Source organism: Oncorhynchus clarkii, chromosome 14 (genome assembly GCF_045791955.1).
Source record: "Oncorhynchus clarkii lewisi isolate Uvic-CL-2024 chromosome 14, UVic_Ocla_1.0, whole genome shotgun sequence".
Taxonomy (NCBI): Eukaryota; Metazoa; Chordata; class Actinopteri; order Salmoniformes; family Salmonidae; genus Oncorhynchus; species Oncorhynchus clarkii.
The window spans coordinates 12,514,445-12,536,805 of NC_092160.1; the positions used below are offsets into that span (position 1 = coordinate 12,514,445).

General features: G+C 41.7%; 2 protein-coding genes across 3 annotated transcripts; one reads left to right on the forward strand and one right to left on the reverse strand.

Annotated features, from left to right (window-relative positions):
- The first annotated feature begins 527 nt into the window (after positions 1 to 527).
- LOC139365981 (uncharacterized) lies at positions 528 to 6,631 on the forward strand. Of its 2 annotated transcripts, XM_071103051.1 has the most exons (6): positions 528 to 921; positions 1,049 to 1,954; positions 2,105 to 2,247; positions 3,237 to 3,702; positions 4,757 to 5,098; positions 5,281 to 6,631. In XM_071103051.1, exons 2-6 carry the CDS (start codon positions 1,088 to 1,090, stop codon positions 5,518 to 5,520), a joined length of 2,058 nt encoding a protein of 685 aa, XP_070959152.1. In that variant the 5' UTR covers positions 528 to 921; positions 1,049 to 1,087; the 3' UTR covers positions 5,521 to 6,631. The 2 variants fall into 2 exon arrangements, with proteins under 2 accessions (XP_070959152.1, XP_070959151.1); XM_071103050.1 differs by having other exon boundaries at positions 528 to 1,954.
- Positions 6,632 to 7,009: 378 nt separating this feature from the next.
- Positions 7,010 to 20,604, reverse strand: LOC139365982 (purinergic receptor P2X, ligand-gated ion channel, 3a). The gene is made up of 12 exons (XM_071103052.1): positions 20,295 to 20,604; positions 19,987 to 20,122; positions 18,724 to 18,795; positions 18,290 to 18,359; positions 17,759 to 17,849; positions 17,582 to 17,659; positions 13,233 to 13,374; positions 12,837 to 12,973; positions 12,550 to 12,643; positions 12,393 to 12,458; positions 8,964 to 9,041; positions 7,010 to 8,572 (listed from the first exon to the last, which is right to left on the reverse strand). The coding sequence occupies exons 1-12, from the start codon at positions 20,423 to 20,425 to the stop codon at positions 8,447 to 8,449; spliced, it is 1,221 nt and encodes a 406-aa protein (XP_070959153.1). The 5' UTR covers positions 20,426 to 20,604; the 3' UTR covers positions 7,010 to 8,446.
- Between the last annotated feature and the right edge of the window lie 1,757 nt (positions 20,605 to 22,361).

Sequence of the window (22,361 nt, forward strand, 5' to 3'; positions counted from 1 at the left end):
GTTTGCAGAGATCTCAAAGATGTTCAAAATCAGCTTCAACATGATCAAATGTCTGAAAGAAGAACAAAAAGGATTTTGTAAATGTATCACAGATATAAATTTGTGTGGAACAGTAGAAGCAATGTCTTTCCTGATTTGAGGCCAACTCCTTTTGCTGAGACAAAAATGCCCCCCCAAAAACCTCCTGACCACACTGTTCAGAGAAAGAGGGCATGTGCCAGTGTACACATGTGACAGAGAGACAGAATGAGAGAGAGAAAGAGAAAGAAAGATAGACAAAAGCGAGCGAGATTGAGTCACTGTCACTTGTGGAGGAAAGTGCTGTAGAGTAGTTAGACCAGCCTCACTGGTCTGGGTGCATTTATCTGTCTGTAAGGCCTGTTGAATGTCATTCCCATGCTTCTCCTTCTAGTGATGACATGATCGAAAGAAGGGCAACTTCTCCACCACGAAAATAGACACGCGTGACTTCTAGAGATAGAGAGAAACAAACTGGAGAGTGAGATAATTTGATAGAGGAAAAGGAAGAGAGAGAGAGAGAGAGAGAGAGAGAGAGTGTGAGAGAGAGAGAGAGTGAGTGTAAGAGACAGAAGAGTTTGAGCGGGTTTTAGCGTTGCTGTTTTTTTGACACCGCTGAGTCTACAGAGCGATGTCGCAACTTTTCTGACAACCCAAGGAGGACTGGAGTGACCATGCAACAGACAGAGGAAATAAGGGGAAAGAATATGTCAACAATCCATCTGGAAAAACTGGTGAAGTATGACAATGGAGAACAACTGGAATGATAAAGAGAGCAATCCTAACATGCTTCCTAACAAGACAAGAGACGCCAGAGCACACGCCTGAAACTGAACTAAGACTGAGGACAAACACAAGGAATATTCCAGATTGTTTTCTGTAACTCAATCTCAATAGCCACTGGTCTGTCTAATCCATAATCCATATACAGCATATCATATGTATGTACTGTATGTTTGTTTGTATATACCATCATTGGTCTAACCCAGGGGGTCTGATGTAAGAGTGCTCTCTGTCCTGAATGTCTCAGCCAAGCCCCTCCGTTGACACCCAGACTCTGCTTCAGTCCATGCTCCAGAGACTGAGGCTCCAGCCTGGCTCAGAGACCCAGCACGGCAGGCAGGACCAGGCCCCCCACGGCCCCACCACAGCTGCCCAGGGCCAGGGGGAGGATGGGGGGAGACCTTGGGCTAACGCCATTGGCAATGGGGCTCTGGGACTGTCTCCGGCTGATGATGTCAGAGCAGCTGAGGGAAAAGGGGGATGTGAGAAGGCCAGGAAAAGTGAGATGTGGAGGTTGGACTCCAGGGAGGAGTTTGGGATACCTGTGAGGGACTGTAATTTTGGGGGATCCATTCGGAAAGGGAAAGGGGAGGAAGGGAGGAAGCAACCCACTGGCAGTCTCCCCAAGTTGGACAGGGGACAGATGGTGTCATCCCCTTCGGCTGCTCAGGGTGCCCCTGTCCTCGCCCCCTTACAGGATGCTGGCAGTGTAAGAGGTGACCCAGGGGGGTCAGTGGGGGCTCTGCCAACAGTGATGACCTTCACAGGAACTCAAACCGGGAACGAGGGCCACATTGACGCATCACCTCTCAGTAACTCATCTCTAAGCTCCAAGACCAAGGGTGCTCAGAACCATGACCGGTCGGTTCTAATGGCGTCAAACTCTGACTTTATTCCATTTGACATGGGGACTCAAATGGAGAGGTGGCGGACTTTGGGCTATGGGGGGTCGGAGGTTCCGGGACATGGAGATGTCATGAAGATTAAGTCACCTGGTCAAGGTGTAGCAGAAAACACCTCGTCAACTAAGTCGATGAAGAGATTGACACAGAGGATAAAGGAGAAATGGAGGGACAGGCAGGAGAGTTTAGGGAAGAAAAGGAAAGCGGAGGATGGAGTGAGAGAAGAAAGGAAAGATGCAAAACAAGTTAAAGTAAGTACAGTAGAGTTGACTTTGACTCATTTTATTTATTTGATGATGCAGACTGTTTCATTAGCAAATACAAGTAACATATTTGCTAACCTTTGTTAGCTAACTGTCTAGCGTTACACTCGAACATTCAATATATTTTTCATTCAACAGTTTCAGCTGTTAACCAGAGATGATAACGTCACTAAGATGTCCAATAAAGAAGGCTATACGACCACTCAGTCACTAATCAGAGAGGGCCAGGGGGAAGCCCCTCCCACTCTGTCAGAAGACAGCGGTACAGCGGGTCAGTTCAGGTCAGTTCAAAACAAACAGACAATCAAACAGCTGTCAGTGTAGCAGATCAGCGTTGGTATTGTATGTGTTAGCAGCCATGGTTTGCTTAACTGATATATTTGTGGTTGTTCAGCGTCTGTGCAAATGGCTAACTCATTTCCCAATGAAGTAGATTTTAACTACTGTCTTGTGATTTGCATTGGTTCAAATGTAATATGTGTACCACTTTGCCTATAGATACGGCATGGAGTATTTCCTAGTCAGGTCAGTAGGTCATGAAAACCTTTTTGTCTTAATTATACACTATAGAACAGCAGGGACTGTGAAGAGACACTCGTACAGGCACAGACACACAGAAACATGATAAGACACACACTCTACACACACGTACAGGTACACATACGACACACACTCTATACACACGTACAGTTACAGACACACATACACATGATACGACACACACTCTACATACACGTACAGTTACAGACACATGATAAGACACACTCTACACACACGTACATTCACAGATACACATGATAAGACACACACTACACACATGTACAGGCACACATACACATGATAAGACACACACTCTACACACACGTACACATGAAGTGATCCTTAGTAAATACAAATACAGGGCTAGGAGATTCTTCTGACTATGCGATCTAACTAGGAATAACACCTTGCTTTCACATCTGAGTAAGTTCTGTGTAATATTGGTATATGCAAAGGGAGGTTGTCATAGCTGAGACATTAGTCAGGGTGATACTGGGCACTGACAGCTGTGAGGTGTCGGACACACCCTAGTTACTGACATTTACTGTCAATTACCTGCTTGTTATCATGCTCTCACTCGCTCGCGCTCTCTCTCTCACTCACACACAGGAAGTTCTCAGTTCCTGTTTTAGTGAGTATTGAGTAAGACAGTGGTGCTTTGTTAGATAGTTATATACTGTATGTACATGTTTGATATATCTAATCTAGTATTCCTTATTTGTCATGACAGATCCCCAAGTTCCTTTGAGTTCGGCCTTGGGTCCTTTAGCTTGTTGGAGGAGATCCTCACAGGGCAGGAGTGGGCCAGGTTTCTAAATCCATCACAAGTAGACACCTTAGCCAATCAAACACCAGCTGAAGAGGTCACCAATCAATTAGAGACCAGCCAGAGACGGCCACAAGATCATGAGAGCGGCCGATCAACTATGACCTTGGACAGAGTCAGCCAATCAGGAAATGTGAACAGTCAGTGGGACTTCAGACAAAGTGAATTGGACCAAAGTTATGATAGAAGCGCTGATGTTTCTTCATCTGTCAATATGAATATCACAGAACAAAGCCCTGTCCAAGAACAGAACAGTAAATGTGAACTCATCCAATCGGCACCAAAGGAATACGGTCATGTCCAATCACAAACCAGTTCTGATGAAGTGAGGCCAAATCATATACCTGTGTTAGAGTTCTCCTTCATTAAGGTAAGATTTCACTCAAACCTTATTGTGAAGTTTCCTGTACGCAGGTTAAGCCTAACCTGGACTAAAAAGTAATTCTCCATTGAGTTTGAAGTGTAGTCCAGGACTAGGTTTAACCTGTGACCAGGAAATCGCCCCTATAGGCCTTAATTTAAACACTATCACTAACCTTTTATGTGACCCTAAATTAACTAATCCTGATGAACTAAAAGTCTATGCCTTGGGGGGGGGGGGGGGGGGGGGGGGGGCTTCTACTAAGATAACATGGAATTGTTTCAAGATGGTCATACCATGGATCATTTAGCTATTTCATTTGGAATTTTAAGACCCTGTAGGTATAAAAAATATATATAAATTTATTTTGATAACATATTGAATTTGTCCTTTACTACTGTACTATAGCCCATAGAAACACATTGAATAACATTCATAAATGGCTAAACAGACAGACAAAAAATAAATCATAAGGAATCATTTTTGAAGTGTCTGTCGTATATCTAGGAGATAAAATATATTATAAAAAAGATTTTGGAAACATACTTAACACCTTTTTTTGTTGGCACAAAACTACCTCCATACTTATATTGATTGTTTAAAGCGGTGCTGGGTTGTCTTCAGACGAGTCCCGTGACACTTGTGGGGGTTGTAGAACAAAACGGAGAACACCAACGTGTTAGTGAGAATCTTATCTTTCCATAGAGTGTAGCCCAAACGGTTCGGACACAACAGACAGAAGTTGGCACATCGGAGGTAGTGACTTCAGATGAGTCCAGTGGGGCCAAACCAGATGCTACAGATATTTTAGTGAAAGACCAATTTTCGGGTCTGACAAACACTGCTGTAGTTTGGCCACCTTCCACCGCAGATGCAGAAGGTCAACATAGGCGGATGAGGTGGATTGACGCAGTCCACGCAAAAATAAACATCTCTCTGTCTTAAACTGACAGATTTTGATGGGGATATTTTTAAATTACGTCACATAGATTGATGCATGTGTGCGTCAATAATAGACTCTTAAGGATTAAAGTTGATAATAGTGTACCTTGTTGTTCCACAGCCAGTGGAGGTCTTGGGCAGCTCTGCCCTGAAGAGCAGGGTCCACATGAACAGAAAAAGAGAGCACCGGTCACAGGAGAGGAAAGAAGAGAGAGAATGTTTAAAAGGAGAGGGGGGAGAGAGATTACAAGACAACTCAGTCCCATCTGATGAGGAAGAGAGGGAAGAGGGGGACAACTTCATGATGCCTGTCTATCCCCTGAAATCCTCCCTTTCCCCTCTCCCTCCATCCTCCCCCTCTTCCTCCTCCACCTCACATCCCCTTGTCACCCGAAGTATACTGCGACACTCAGTGTTTCAAGATTCAGAGTCCTCACTATCAATGGAAACAGTGACCAAAAAGGTTTGTACAGATTTCACTCTCATTTGGCTGTGCCACACTGTCAGCATTTGGACAACTGTAAATTGAAAAATAATTTGGGGCATTCACCCAATCCTTTTCTCTCTCTCTCTCTCTCTCTCTCTCTCTCTCTCTCTCTCTCTCTCTCTCTCTCTCTCTCTTCTCTCTCTCTCTCTCGCTCTCAGAGGCGGATGTCAAAATCTCGTCACGTGCGGTTCTCTGAGGAGGTAGTTACCATGCCGCCCAGCCTCCTGATCCAGCAGTATCCTGATTCAGAGGAGGATTGTGGAACAGAGGATGACTCCACGCTAGAGGAGAATGCAGTGATGGAGGAAGTTGTGCCGATGATGCCACAGCCCGCTGCTGCTCTCCCCGCCTGGATATTAGCTCTGAGGAGGAAGACAAGGAAGAAACACAGACACTGAACAATAACAGGCTCATCCTTGTCTACCCTTATTTAACCAAGAAATGACCTTGAGAATCTCCTTTGCAAGAGAGACTTGGCAAGATAGTAAAAATACTTTGTAATTACTTTTGCATCTTTTTTTCATTCAACTCAAATGTTTGATACTGAGTTATTAATGCTTTCCATGGGGAAGGGAAAAGGAAAGGAAACGAGATTACTTCGATCATTCTACAAGCCAACACACAAAAATAAACTCATGTCATCATTACATGATCGCTATGTTTACGTATGAAAGTGTTCTAAGTCCATTAGCATGGAATGTCAGGAGACAATAGTTATAACGGACCGTTTCTCTCTCTCTCCCTCGCTCCTCATCAGTCCTTATTAATTAACAGTGGTGTAAGGCCATTAAGAAGCTCTTTTGCTGATCTATTAGTGTTGTGATGGGTCCTTGGTGAGAGGAGGAGTGCCCAGGTTGTGTGTGTGTGTATGTGTCTGTGCATATTGGGTGTGTATTGCTGAAAAACACAATACAGCAGGCACGACTCAGTCAAGTCCGATAATTGTATAATTCCTGGTTACCTTTGCTTTCCACCAGGTTCCAAGATCAATATAGGACCACGGCATCTTTTCTCATACCCCCCATTGTTATAGTACATCACAAATGGAGCAAGACAGAGATGGAGAAAGGGATGAGGACGGATAACTGTAACATATGAACTACAGACTATGTACAAAGGTAATGGGACCAGGGCAAAGCTTTTATGTGGCGGCAGACTGTGGAACAGCTACAATATTGAGAGTAACAGTTTATTTTGACAAATGTATTCATCCCACTGTACAGAGATAGTTTGCCCCCAAAGATCGGAACACATTTTAAAAACACATTTTAAAAGTTACTCAGAGATTCAATTGTTACGTCATTCAGGGCAAGTGAGGCGGAGCCCCATCTGTTTTGAGCCTCACATTTTTAGCAATAAATAAATAAAACATGTATATTTGTTTTAAATTGGGGGGGCTTGCCATTTTGCATTGTTATTTTGGCATTAATATGTGTCACATATCAGTTTGCAAACTATGTAAAAATATATATATATAAATATCATTGAGTTAATAAAGGCGCATACACACATGGTCTCTTTGTTGTGGTCTTGAGTAAGGCAGCTCCAACATGCAGCTGTTTCAGCCTAGCTCAGTGCTTTCTGTGGTGGTGAGGCGAGCCAGCAGAAATAGGAGCAGTGTTCTGTCATTCATGGGGACACTACGTCACAGGCCAAGTTTATGTCCTTAGTAAGGGTAGACATCCAAAATGTCAGTCCTTTGGGTCCTGCCATAGAGTTATATTACCAGTGCCCTTCCAAGAAGGCTCAAGGTCATTGGCAAAAAAAATAAAAAATCACGTCAAATCACGTTATATGTACAGTGGCTATGATTAGACTGATCATGTCAACAGCTTACTTTCAATGTCTTAGCTGGCATTAATCATCACAAATCAAGTCAGCAATCTACTGGCAAAATCATTTTTAATCCTTGTCATATAAAGAGAAATAATGAAGAGAAATTATAGATAAAATGTATCGGTGCTCATCGGCCATTGGACATAAAGATTACACAACAAGTTGGAAATCGCAAATTCAACAATGAGTTATTTGGAAGGAATCAGTGGCTAACTGCAAGGATTGCAATGCAACCAGTAGCCAGCTATTCACTGGAGTGGCTGTGATTTCCCACCAGACTTTGATGACAAAGTTTGATGACAAAAACGCCATGCCACCTTCATGTTTAAGTGAGCACATCACAAGCCAAGGTGAGTCCAAAAATGCCTTGTATGCTGCTGCAGAAATGATGTAATATGCAAGGGAGCTATGTATACTATAGCTAAGGAAGTAATACTAAGTGTATGTTATGTCGTAAGCTGTTAGTAGCCCATGTTCATCACCCTAATAATTTGGTCTATTTTCACCTCTAATTTTGCCTAACGCTACTGTTCTGTTTCAGTGGTGCTGCACATGTAGCCTATAACCTGTTTTTGAGAAATGTCATCATCTAATATTGTAAGAGGTTTCATTGTCTGCTTATATGCCCCCTTCATTTATCCTACAGTTCTGACTTGGTGTACAGGGAAAATACTGTAAGAGCAGCCCATCTTCTGCATTCTGTCGCTGTACATTTCAAAAGTGCTGAACACATAGTTATATTGACTACATCCGTCGCCGCTTGCTCATTAATGTCTTAATCGAAATTACGGAATGCCTATTATCTGCTCGCCGTTCCCGTATGCCATAGTTTGGACGTCTTAATTGTCAGTAGAAACCACATTTGTTTTATCAGCTATGTTTTTTAAAAAGGCAGTAAACAAGGCTGAATTAATTGTTTCGTTGCCAGACAAGGCTCCGCTGATAGCCAGGTGTAGCGGTGGTAAGGATTCACTCCATTGTGCTGAAAAGAAAGCTCTGCTGTTGGGACAGCTTTATGTAGGCCCTAACAGTTTGTGGGCACCGCTTATCGCCGTTATAGTGTAATTCATGTATTGTTTAGTGTTGTGTTGTGTAGTGTCTTTGCTGGCATGCATCTAAAAACAATTTGGGGAGTTTGCCCCACCAAGATTTACATGCTAAAATCGCCACTGCTTCATCCACATGAACATGGAACATATCAACAGCTGCTGATGAACTAAGGAAGTGTGGCAGGATCTTCCACTCTGCCGTTGGGTTGATGTGGACTGTCACTCAAAGCTTCTTCTTCTTCTTCTTCTTCTTCTTCTCCTCCTTCTTCTTTGGTATAATGGCAGTCCTCAAACAAAATGTTAAGGTGCACGCCTCCACCTACTGTGCTGGAGTGTGCCATCAATCATGGTTTGCCTAATTCTATACTACTAGGGGAAAAAAATAAGAGAAATACAAATAAATCCCTATTAACTTCTAACAAACCCTGCCTCAAACCACTCAAAGCTGCTGGTCCAGGCAGAGGGAGACAGTTCCCGAGTCGTCTGAAATCTTCTCCTCTGGTTGGATTGAGAGCTGGCTGCAACCTTCTCGAGAGAGTAATATCTGTATCTGTGACTCAGAGACCTAGGGAGAGGAACAGAGGGAGAGGAAGAGAGGGAGAGAAAATGGGGTAGAGGAACAGAGGGAGAGGAAGAGAGGGAGAGAAAATGGGGTAGATGAACAGAGGGAGAGAAGATGGGGTAGAGGAACGGAGGGAGAGGAAGAGAGGGAGAGAAGATGGGGTAGAGGAACAGAGGGAGAGGAAGAGAGGGAGAGAAGATGGGGTAGAGGAACAGAGGGAGAGGAAGAGAGGGAGAGAAGATGGGGTAGAGGAACAGAGGGAGAGAAGAGAGGGAGAGAAGATGGAGTAGAGAGAAAGAGAGAATAAGACAGATGCTCTTCACCTCTCTCTCCCTCACACAAACGATACATAACACAAAACATTATACTTTTATCTGAGTAATTAAAAAAGTACCTCCTCAAATTTCTTGGCTTTGTATTGGTCTGCCCCCTTCAGGAAGTTCAGAAGAATGATGTCACAGAGGACCGTACCCTGCAGCCAGTCAGAACGAAGAGTTATACAAGTTGACTTAACGAATCGGGAAATATAGTGAGCTCCAAAAATATTGGGACAGTGACACATTTTGTTGTTGTTTTGGCTCTGTACTCCAGCACTTTGAAATAACACAATGAATATGAGGAAAATGGTGCAGACTGTCAGCTTGAATTTGAGGGTATTTTCATCCATATCAAGTGGACCCTTTAAAAATTACAGCATTTTTTGTGTATAGTCCCCACATTTTATGGGACCAAAAGAATTAGGCCAAATTCACTTATGTGTATTAAAGTAGTCAATAGTTTAGTATTTGGTCCCATATACCTAGCACTCAATTATTACATCAAGTTTCTGACTCTACAAACTTGTTGGATGCGTTTGTTTTTGTTGTGTTTCAGATTATTTTGTGCCCAATAGAAATTCATGGGAAATAATGTATTGTGTCATTTTGGAGTCACTTTTACTGTAAATAAGAATATAATATGTTTCAAAACAATTCTACAATAACGTGGATGCTACTATGATTATGGATATTCCTGACTGAATCGTGAATAATTATGAGAGAGAAAGTTACAGATGGGACCAAATACTAAACTTTTGACTACTTTAATACACTTATAAGCAAATTTGTCCCAATATCTTTGGTACCCTAAAATAGATGGAAAAGAAAGTTGGTTGCTATTTATGTCGCACATGCAGCTAACAAAAATATATGGAAATGTCTGCTCTATTCAAAATTATAACCAACTAATTGCAGCATTAACAGAAAAATTGAAGAGGCAAGCGAAGGGGGACAAGGTAAGGAACCTGCATTAAAGACCAAAATTGGTTAAAGAAAATTGTGATATATATATATTTTTTTTAAGTATACTAGTTTAATTTAAAAACCAAAAAAATTACAGCTGTGCCATACAGGTTGCAAAATATTTGGGAAGAGATTTTCGATTAATTGATTCCATGGCACATGGTTTATGAACTGATACACAAAACAATGCCAGATTCAAAACTTTTTCAATTGAAATGATAAAATGTTTTTTTTATTGTAACCAAAATGATGTTATATCTATGAGGGAAACAACCATCCCAGCTCTGCAGATTTTGCTGCAAAGAGACAGAATCATTAGCTCACTTGTTTTGGTACAGCCCATAGTCTTGGTTATGCCCATATTATGTACAGTAGCTTGTTTTTGGTTGCAGGTTCAGGAACGGCTTAAGAATTACAACATTTACCTTGAGCTAACTCTGCAAATAGCACTGCTGGGTGATTTCAAAAGTCATAGTCAATTGATCAATAATATAATGCTCTTAGCAAAACATTTTATCTTTAATTTACAATCGGTAGAAACTATGAGAATAGAAAGGTTCAGACACTTTTTTGAAACATTACAGCATAGTTTAAAAATATATGTCAGCTAGAAATCAAAACTGGGTGGTCTTCAGAGATAGATGGGAGGGGCTAAGGGTACTGTAGCTGAAGGATGGGCAAGCCAAAAAACACAATCCTAACCGTGAAGCACGGGGATGGCAGCATCATGTTGTGGGGGTGCTTTGCTGCAGGAGGGACTGGTGCACTTCACAAAATAGATAGCATAATGGAAGGAAAAGTATGTGGATATATTGAAGCAACATCTCAAGACATCAGTCAGGAAGTTAAAGCTTGGTTGCAAATGGGTCTTCCAAATGGATAATGACCCCAAGCATACTTCCAAAGTTGTGGCAAAATGGCTTAAGGACAACTAAGTCAAGGTACTGGAGTGGCCATCATTAAGCCGTGACATCAATCCTATAGAATATTTGTGGGCAGAACTGAAAAACCATGTGCGAGCAAGGAGGCCTACAAACCTGACTCAATTACACCAGCTCTGTCAGGAGGAATGGGCCAAAATGTACCCAATTTATTGTGGGAAGCTTGTGGAAGGCTACCCAAAACATTTGACCCAAGCTAAACAATTTAAAGTCAATGCTACCAAATATTAATTGATTGTAGGTAAACTTCTGACCCACTGGGATTGTGATGGAATAAATAAAAGCTGATATAAATCATTCTCTCTACTATTATTCTGACATTTCACATTCTTAAAATAAAGTGGTGATCCAAACTGGCCTATGACAGGAATTGTGAAAAACTGAGTTTAAATGTATTTGGCTAAGGTGAATGTAAACTTCCGACTTCAAGGATATGCATATTCTTAATACCATTTGAAAGGAAACACTTTGAAGTTTGTGGAAATGTGAAATGAATGTAGGATAATACAACACATTAGATCTAGTAAAAGATAATACATTTAAAAAAACATGAGGTTTTTTTGTGTTTTTTTTTTGTTACATCATCTTTGAAATGCAAGAGAAAGGTCACAGTGTATTGTTCCAAGTTAGGCGCAATTTCGATTTTGGTCACTAGGTGCAACATTTTAGACTGATTCAATGAACCATTGCATTTCTGTTCAAAATGTTGTATCAAGACTGCCCAAATATGCGGTCTCCTCAAACAATAGCATGGTATTCTTTCACTGTAATAGCTACTGTAAATTGGACAGTGCAGTGAGATTAACAAGAATGTAAGCTTTCTGCCCATATCAGATATGTCTATGTCCTGGGAAATGTTCTTGTTACTTACAACCTCATGCTAATCACATTAGCCTACGTTAGACCAACCGTCCCGTGTGGGGGGCCACCGATCCCGTAGAGGTTAATTAAAATCTTTTTGCGGGGGCCTCCCGAGTGTCGCAGCGTTTTAAGGTGTCTCTACAGACCTGGATTCGATTCCAGGCTGTGTCACAGCTGGCCATGACTGGGAGACCCATGAGGTAGCGCACAATTGGGCCAGCGTCGTCTGGGTTAGGAGAAGGTTTGGCAGGCCGAGATTTCCTTGTCCCATCGCGCTCTAGCGACTCCTGTGGCGGGCCGGGGCGCATGCATGCTGACACGGTAGCCAGGTGTACTGTGTTTCCCCCGACACATTGGTGCGGCTGGCTTCCACGTTAAGCGGGCATTGTGTCAAGAAGCAGTGCGGCTTGGCTGGGTCATGTTTCGGATGACGCACGGCTCTCGACCATCGCCTCTCCCGAGTCCATGTGGAGTTGCAGTGATGGGACAAGACTGTAACTACCAATTGTATACCATGAAATTGGGGAGAAAAAAGTGGTTAAAAAGTATTCACTTTAAGATCAAAGTCATTGTATAATTTCAATCCAAAGTGCTGCTGCATTACAGAGCCAAAACAACAAAACATTTGACACTGACCCAATACTTTTGGAGCTTACTGTACTTGCTTATAATGGTGGTCACATTCTAAACGTATTGCATGGCCTCCTTTTGAAACATACAGTCTGAGTACAGAAGCCTTACCAATCCCACGGAGGTAAAGGCTGCCACTACGTTGATCAGAGTAGGAACTGTGTTGAACTTCCCTGCCTGAAAGAAAAGAGACAGATTAATCCCATGTGATACACAGATAACAGGTACGAAAGCACACACACACACACACACCCTAATCCACACTCACGAGGCCAGTGACCAGGATGTCAAAGCGGATGGCGTAGGCCTTGTGGAGAGTGCGGAACTCCGTCCCATTCTCATTTTTGTAATATTTGGCAAATCTGTGGAGGGAGATAGAGGAGGAGACAGTGTCAATGAACACAGCTTTACAACGAGGAAGGGGGGGGGGGGGGTGTAAGGAAAATGGAGAGGAGAAAAAGGTGGTGGAAAACAACCTGACGGAAGAAAGGGAGAAGGAGGAAGAAAGAGGGGGGATTCCCTTGAACGACACTAAACTGAAAAGGGTTTCAGTACCTGAAGTTGTATCCCTTAGCGATGCCATTCTTCTGAAACACAGCATCAAGTCGCGTAAAGGAGTAGTGTGGTTCACATCTCTCTTCTGACTCATCCAGATTACACTGCCATTCAATGTTGATCGCAATCTCTCCACCCTGATAGAGGGAGATAGAGGGAGGGAAGAGAAGAGAAGGGGGGATAAGTGAGGAGAGGGAAGAGAAAATGTAGGGAGAAGCATGTGGGACTGGAGATATATAAAATGGAGAGGGAGAAGTGAGGAAGAGAGGTTAAGGAAGCATAATGAGAGAGAGAGAGAGAGAGAAAGAGAGAGAGAGAGAGAGTAGAAGAAAGAAAGATGGAGACTCTCGGGGGAGAGAGATGGAGTAGTGGAAGAGGGGAGGAGATATGTCTCACTGTCTGAGCGATGGTGGAGAAGTTCTGTCCTGTGTAGCGCAGCACTTCTCCCACCTTGAAGATGGGACAGTGGAGGTTGTGCTCCGGGTCATACGTACAGCTCCTGATATAAGTCGCATTCAGGGATGATGGGAAGTTCCCTCTGTGTGAGACAGAGAGAAAGTAAAAACGTGAGCGATAGAGCCAAATCCCCTTCAGCAGAAAAGAGAGTGCAACGAGTTGACAGGAAAGCCCTAAAATGTGCAAATGTGCTGAGTGAACAGGTCAGGGCACTAAGAGATGACCTCATTATGGAGGAGATGACAGCCAAGGCTTGTATTAAAATCAAATGTTATTAAAGGAATGACACAGATAGACAACTCAAGGTTAAAACACATCCAATACTTACACTGAGTGTACTAAATGGCTCTTTCCATGACATATACTGACCAGGTGAAGCTAGGTGAAGGCTATGGTCCCTTATTAATGTCACCTGTTAAATCCACTTCAATCAGTGTAGATGAAGGGGTGCAGACAGGTTAAATCATGTTTTTTAGGCCTTGAGACAATTGAGACATGGATTGAGGATGAATGGGCAAGACAAAGATTTAAGTACCTTTGAACGAGGTATGGTAGAAGGTACCAGGCGCACCGGTTTGAGTGTGTCAAGAACTGCAAGGCCGCTGGGTTTTTCACGCTCAACAATTACCTGTGTTTATCAAGAATGGTCCACCACCCAAAGGACATCCAGCCTACTTGACACAACTGTGGGAAGCATTGGAGTCAACATGGGCCAGCATCCCTGTGGAATGCTTTCGACACCTTGTAGTCCATGCTGCGATGAATTGAGTCTGTTCTGAGGGCAACTTAATACTAGGAAGGTGTTCTTAATGTTTTGTACACTAAATGTACATAATAATATACTAATATGACATGTAACATCGATGAAACAAAGTTAATAATGTAACAATGAAACAAAGAAAAAATCAAAAGAAAAATAATAACGATAGCCTGATTTAAATTTGAATTAAGAATGATTCCATCTAATATCTATTGTTTAAAGAAAACTCATTCTATAAATATAGATGAGGTTGGGTGGGAAAAGGACTGGGAGGGAGAAATATATTTTTGTCATGGGCAAAGAAACTCAAATGGGGTGACTATACTAATTAATACACACTTTGATCCGACTGTGCAAACTGTGCAAACAGATCAACAAGGAAGATGGATTATTTTAGATATGCTACTGGACTAAAAATCAGATCTGGTTAATTCATCTATATGGGCCAAATAATGATGATCCATACTTTTTCAAAAATATATATAATAATCAATTGAGCTCACAAGCAACGAAATAATCTATTATTACGGTGGGAGAATATAATATGGTTTTAGGTACCTCAATAGATTGTAAAGGAAATCACACTACAAACTATCACCCTCAAGTACTGAAGGAGATCACAAAGATCATGGTTACATTAGAACTTGTGGATATATGGAGGTTGAAAAACCTTGACGCAGTGAGATATACAGGGAGGAGGCTTCATCAAGCTAGCCGTCTTGATTGCTTCCTGGTCTCGTTCTTGCTGGCATCAAAAGTTTCAAAAGTATTAATAGGAGACTGAATGCGAGTGAACCACCATCTAATTGGCCTCCATATAAATCTGACAGCATTTCCACGTGGATGGGGATATTGGAAATGTAATCAAAGCCTATTGGGTGACAATTTGTTCTTAAGTTCTTAACTAAGACAAAATAATTCATCATTGACTTTATTTGTACAACATAGGTACAGCAGATCCCCTTATTTTATGGGACACTTTCAAATGTACTTTTAGAGGCCATTCAATACAATACTCATCATTAAATCAAAAGCAGTTTAGGTCAGAAGGGATTAGACTAATAAAGGAAATAGAGGAAGTAACAGCGCAGGTAGATGGTAATGGAAACTGTACTATAGAGGCACAAAATAGGTTAGAGGAAAAACAAAATAAATGGAGGTACTTATTCAAGAACCATCAAGTGTAATGTATTACAAAAATAAAGTGAATTGGATGGAAAATGGTGAAAAATACATGGAAATTCTACCAAACATAATTTACAGAAACTCGTTACAAATGATGGAGTTATCCACGATTCACCAAATTATATTTTGAAAAGAGGAAGCAAAATATTTGAAGCATATGTTTTCTCTTCAGTCTCCTCCATTTCCACTGAATGATGTAAACTGGAAGGATTTCTTTCCTAATAATAATGTAAAATTAACACATTTACAGAAAGACCTGTGCGAAGGCCAACTTACAGAAGAGGAACTTTTTGAAGCAATAAAATCTTTCGCAATATCAATTGAGGATGCTGAATTCACTGTCTTTATTCAGCAGTCACAAAATGAACATGGGAAAGAGTGACGTTTCCTCCATAATGAGTGTACTTGACAGCTGCCCTGATGATATTTTCCCAAATATAAACTCTCTGTCACACTTCCAATGACGTCATGCAGTGTGGAGAGACGCTTCTCCACAACAACTAGGGTTAAAAAAATCATCTTCGCACATCAATGACAAGCGCCCGGCTGAACCACCTCAGTTTGCTGTCTTTTGAGCGTCAACTGACAGATACATTGGATTATGATGTAATCATCATCATATTCAACTCAAAGCCTTGCCGTCTGCGCCTTGTGATGTAGGTCACGCCGTATGATACGTCTTCTAAAGGTAAGGTACCATTTTATAGTACCACTGCCCGTCGTGGTATAAATGGTAACATCAAATATAGGCTTGTTTGCCCATGGAGATTAAAGTGCGTCTGAAGATACGTTTTATGTTGTTAGCAAGTTGACAACTGGTCTAAAGTTACTGTCTTATATTAATATGCTGGGATAGGTTATTATTTGTGGAAAAAACTTAGTGGTCTGAATACTTTCCGAATGCACTGTATCTACTGCATGGATAGTTCCATCTGAGCACCTGGTGTAATCACATTCTTTAACAAACATTTTTTGGTTGAGTTGGAGATGTGAATGCAACATATAATTTGTTAACTTGTCAACTAGTTAATGGGCTATTTACTGTAATGGGCTATTTACAAACAGCCATGAGTTAAATTAACTGAGGCTGCAGTTGATGGCTGGGGGCAGTATTGAGTAGCTTGGATGAATAAGGTGCCCAGAGTAAACTGCCTGCTCCTCAGTCCCAGTTGCTAATATATGCATAGTATTAGTATATGTGGATATAAAACACTCTGAAGTTTCTAAAACTGTTTGAATTATGTCTGTGAGTATAACAGAACTCATATGGCAGGCAAAAACCTGAGAAAAAAACAACCAGGAAGTGGGAAATCTGAGGATTTTCAACTCATTCCCTATTGAAGATACAAAGGGATTCTCCGGTTGGAACATTATTGAAGATTTATGTTAAAAACATCCTAAAGATTGATTCTATACATCGTTTGACATGTTTCTACGGACTGTAACGGAACTTTTTTACATTTCGTCTGCTCCTAGTGAACGTGGTTCATGACTTTGGATTTGTTTACAAAACGAGCTAACAAAAGTAGCTATTTGGACATAAATGATGGACATTATCGAACAAATCAAACATTTATTGTGGAACTGGGATTCCTGGGAGTGCATTCTGATGAAGATCATCAAAGGTAAGTGAATACTTATAATGTTATTTCTGACTAATGTTGACTGCTCAACATGGCGGACATTTATTTTGGCTGGTTTGGGCTCTGAGCGCCGTACTCAGATTATTGCATGGTTTGCTTTTTCCAAAAATATTTTTTTAAATCTGACACAGTGGTTGCATTAAGGAGAAGTTAATCTATATTTCCATGTATAACACTTGTATTTTCATCAACATTTATAATGACTATTTCTGTAAAATTATATGGCTCTGCAAAATCACCGGATGTTTTTAGAACTACTGAACATAACGCGCCAATGTATACTGAGATTTTTTTATATAAATATGAACTTTATCGAACAAAACATACATGTATTGTGTAACATGAAGTTCTATGAGTGCCATCTGATGAAGAGAAGAGTACCTTTAAAATGGTATAAGATACTTGTATGTTTGAGGAATTTTAATTATGAGATTTCTGTTGTTTTGAATTTGGCGCCCTGCACTTTCACTGGCTGTTGTCATATCGATCCCGTTAACGGGATCTCAGCCCTAAGAAGTTTTTAACCAATCTTGTCCTATGCTCTGGCTATTCATCACGTTAGGAATTTAGATTTTATTGTTAGTCTCACTACTCAAAACAACTTCCCGCGGATATGGTGAGACCTCCTGAAAGTACTCCAGCACAACTTCATAAAGGTCTGACCATTACAGCCTCAGAAATGGGAGGTGTGTGGGACTCACCTGGTAACGTTGAACATAGGGAAGCGGATACTGTTCTTGATGAAGATGGTGAAGTTTTCCACTTCCATCATTGGTTGCCTGAGAAAGGGGAAGGGAGAGAATGTATATACATAACCAGTCACAGGTTTGGACACATACTCATTCAAAGGTTTTTCTATAATGAGAGAAATGTCTTACATGTGGACTTTGTCGTCCTCTGCAAGGCACCAACCCTTCATCTCACAGCGTCGTCCTTTAGAGGAGTTCACACAGGCACCAGTTATTATTCCTGGGGGAAGAGAGAGAGAGAGAGGGAGGGAGAACGAGAAATAGAGAGAGTGTCAGGCGTGTGCGTACTTGTGGAGAAGTCAGGTGCAGGAGAGCAGAGGGTTGTGAACAGGCACACACTTTATTACAGCAGGAGAAACCAACAGACGGACGCAGCTGCGTCAAAAACCTCCTCCAGCCAACAAGGCAAAGTGTGTAGCGCCCACAATATTCACACAACATAAATTTAGAGCAATACAAATAAGCTTCAAACAATTAGACTGGTGCGTACAACACGTAACACACAAAATAATTACACACAAAGACATGAGGGGGAACAGAGGAGTAAATACATGTAGTGGGATTGGGGAATGAAAACCAGGTGTAAATGGAAAGAGAGAGAGAGAGAACACAATGGAGTCCCAGCACGGGAATGACGGAGAAGAGAAGAGAGGGACTCACCGTTTCCAGTGGAGCTCCCCAAATACTTGTCGCACTCTTCATCCGTGTCACACTTGTACTTGCTTTCACTCTGAACACAGACAGTACAGATACGCACATAGATGCAGGCCTGATACATAGGCAGTAACATTGCCCTGTGATCAGAAACTCTGTCACCACCCAATATGAAATGCCTTGGCTTTTGCAAGTGGTAATGGCCGGGACATCATAGAGTAGAGTACTCTGTATTGTTATAAACATGGTATAGGTGCAGTGTTTCCCAACTCCGGGCCTCGAGTACCCCCAACAGCACACATTTTTGTTGTAGCCCCAGACAAAAACACCTGATTCAACTTGTCAAGGGCTTGATGATGAGTTGACAAGTAGTATCAGGTATGCTTGTCCGTGGCTACAACAACAAGGTACATGGTACGTGTATACGGGACTGGACTCACCTCCGGGCAGAATCCTTGGAACTGGTTCTCTGTGATGATGAGCTTGGTGATGATGCAGAACACTGCGGCACCCTGTCAGATCATATTCAAAACCAACAGTTTAGCCTAAACATCGGCAAGGCAACATATCAGGCCTACTGCTAAAATCATCTCTAAGCCTCAACCAATGCATGAGTCTGTAATTGTTTAACCAGCTGGTTGGGCTAATGCTAAACTGACATAGTAGCTATATATCATGAGCCACTCGGCCACAACTTCCATCCAACCAAAGGACTTTTCCTTCATCACCTCACACAAAACACTTCCCTTTAAGTGTTTAAAATGACCACCACTAAGTGCTCAGTCACTTTCTATCAAGTATCAAAAGACTGTTCGGGTATGTTTCAACAGAGTGAACTCCGCCTACATATTGCGATCATTTAATCAAAAGTTGAATCAATATTTTGTATATTGCACAGTTACACTCCCAGTCACACATTTATTTGGACAGCGAAGCGAAAACCTTTCATTTGGCTTTATACTCCAGAATTTTGGTTTTGGGATCAAATGTTTTATATGAGGCAACAGTCCAGAACGACACCTTTTATTTGAGGGTATTTTCATTTCATTTAGAAATGAAAGCATTTTGTGTATCTAGTCCCCCCATTTAAAGGTGTTTTAAGTATTTGGAAAAATTCACTTATAATGTGTTAAAGGGATACTTCACCCAAATTACAAAATTACATTGGTTTCCTTAACCCTTAAGCAGTCTCTGGACAAGACATGACAGTGATTCATGCTTTGGTTTAGTTTCCTTGGCACTGTTTCCACATGCTGACGTTTTAGCGTTTGTGGCACAAATCCCATTCAAGTCATGGGACCAATAATACAATATCAAATTTCTATTGGACACAATATAATCCAAAAACGTTTGACTACTTTAATACACTATAAGTGAACTTGTCCAAATACTTATGACAGCTTCAAATGGAGGGACTAGATACATAAAGTATTTTAATTTCTAAACAGTAGAACAGATATGAATGAAAACACACTCAAATAAAAGGGGACATTCTGTACTCCTGCCTCATATAAAACAGTTGATCTTAAATCCAAAATGAGTATAGAGCCAAATAAAACATTTATGCTTTACTGTCCAAATAAATACGGAGGGGAGTGTACAATATACAGGTTGTGTACAGTAACTAAGTATGGTTGCGCTGCAGTATAACGTTGGTGTTGTCTCCGATTAGGGTCAAGGTTCACGCTCAGGGTGTCACGGACCTGTGTAGGGGCGACATAGTCCGCCACATCCATCACACGGTTGTTATGGTAACCGAAGCCCTTCACCTTGGTCATGACCGAAGACTCGATGCCCGAGTCTCTCACCTGGTACGCCTTTTCGTGATAAAAGACCCAACTAAACGACAACAGAAAGAAAGATAGAAGGAGGCGAAGATTGTGGAGGGGGAGAGGTAATGAAGGAGGATTATTAACAAGAGTTCTAGAATGTTGGAGAGAGGAAAGGAGATGAAGAAGAGAGGTCAACATTATCACACACACACACAGAGGCAAAAACAGGTTGTACAGACCATAGGAAGTAGATGATGATGAGTAGCTGTACGACGCGGTTGATGATTCCAACAGACCTGCTCTTCACCACCACCGACTTGGTCGTCTCGTAGGTGAAGAAATCCGTAATAAAAGCCCATATCTTAGGCATCCTGAGAACTGGGTTGTGTGCATGTGTCTATATGAGAGACAGCTACAGCGATAAGTGCATTTTGCATCAGTTTGTTTAGAAGTATGTGAGTGAGAGCCTTTAGTTACCACACAATGCTGCTGATAAGACTTTTCGCATAAATTCCCTGTGTCCTCTCTTTCTTCGTTTCACCCCTATCTGTGCCTCTATCTGTAATGATTTAGTACATTCCGTAGGTCACCTTGTCCCCCTCCCTCCCTGCCTCTCTCTCTTTTTCTCACACATTGGGTAATGGTCATATTGGACCTTCCCCTTTCTCTGAACAAAGAGAAAAAAGGAAAACAACTCTTTGGGCTTTTTATCTCTCTGTTCCTCCATCACATACTCTCCCTCTCCTCATCATAACAGTTCTCTGCTGACTCCTGAACAAACTAAAGTCTCACTACACGTGAACACAAAACACCTTTAAATCCAATTTAATGCCATACAAGCCAACAGAACAACACATGGACAGTACTCTGCAGAACAGAACAACACATGGACAGTACTCTGCAGAACAGAACAACACATGGACAGTACTCTGCAGAACAGAACAACGTGTTGACAGTACTCTGCAGAACAGAACAACACATGGACAGTACTCTGCAGAACAGAACAACACATGGACAGTACTCTGCAGAACAGAACAACACATGGACAGTACTCTGCAGAACAGAACAACGTGTTGACAATACTCTGCAGAACAGAACAACGTAAACAGTACTCTGCAGAACAGAACAACGTAGACAGTACTCTGCAGAACAAAACAACGTGTGGACAGTACTCTGCAGAACAGAACAACGTGTGGACAGTACTCTGCCTAACAGAACAACGTAGACAATACTCTGCAGAACAGAACAACTTAGACAATACTCTGCAGATGTCACACCCTAATCTGTTTCACCTGTCTTTGTGCTCGTCTCCACCCCCCTCCAGGTGTCGCCCATCTTTACCATTATCCCTAGTGTATTTATACCTGTTCTCTGTTTGTCTGTTGCCAGTTCGTTTGGTTTGTTAAGCCTACCAGCGTTGTTCCCCTTGCTCCTGTCTGTGTCTAGTTCCTGTTATCTAGTTTTCCCGGTTTAGACCATTCTGACCCTGAGCCTGCCATTCTGTATGTTGTCACATCACACTGGATTATTGACCTCTGCCTGCCCTGACCCTGAGACTGCCTGCCGTTCTGGACCTTTTGGACTCTGATCTGGATTACCGACCTCTGCCTGCCCTTGACCTGTCATTTTGCCTGCCCCCCTTTCTAGTAATAAACATTTGTTACTTCAACACTGTCTGCATCTGGGTCTTCCCTAAAACGTGATAGCAGAACAGAACAAGGTGTGGACAGTACTCTGCAGAACAGAAAACACAGAATAGTAGACGCCTTTGAGAGATCAATACAAACTATTTGACATATCATTATGGGTCTAATGATAATGGCTATAATAGTCACGCTTAGAGTCAGTGTGTTAATGCAATAATTTCAAAATGTGTGTGTTTGCTACGTGTGTACATGTGTGTAGTGTCTAGAGACCGAGCTGGAAGATGGCATCTCTTCATTTCTTAAGTGGTTCCATTACGTCTGTGGCAAATTACAGTAATGCAATGCAATGCAGTTATATGAGCTCTGAGTGCACACACCGAGGCAATGTTATCACGTTCCAGGAAATGACATGGTTCTCTGAAATCAATATACACTTCAGACATAAATGTTACATGAGAGACTTAATAAGAACCAGGAAGCACACATGACCGCATGCTAATGACGAGAGAGAGAGAGAGAGAAATAAGATTGACTGAGGTCTCTCTCATTACTAAGATTTTTGTGAAAGTTATCATCATACAGGAAACGGACTCGGCATAAACAGATAAACATGCACAATCGAAAAAGCAAGTCTTAGCAAAATTATAGATATACACATGA

Coding starts and splice junctions, on each gene's coding strand:
- LOC139365981 (XM_071103050.1), top strand. CDS start 1,040: ATGTCTCAGCCAAGCCCCTCCGTTGACACCCAGACTCTGCTTCAGTCC. Junction 2,248..3,236: donor GGTACAGCGGGTCAGTTCAG/GTCAGTTCAAAA, acceptor TTGTCATGACAG/ATCCCCAAGTTCCTTTGAGT. Junction 5,099..5,280: donor TGGAAACAGTGACCAAAAAG/GTTTGTACAGAT, acceptor TCTCGCTCTCAG/AGGCGGATGTCAAAATCTCG.
- LOC139365982 (XM_071103052.1), bottom strand. CDS start 20,425: ATGCCTAAGATATGGGCTTTTATTACGGATTTCTTCACCTACGAGACG. Junction 18,360..18,723: donor TCCAAGGATTCTGCCCGGAG/GTGAGTCCAGTC, acceptor GTCTGTGTTCAG/AGTGAAAGCAAGTACAAGTG. Junction 12,974..13,232: donor TCTCCACCATCGCTCAGACA/GTGAGACATATC, acceptor TCCCTCTATCAG/GGTGGAGAGATTGCGATCAA.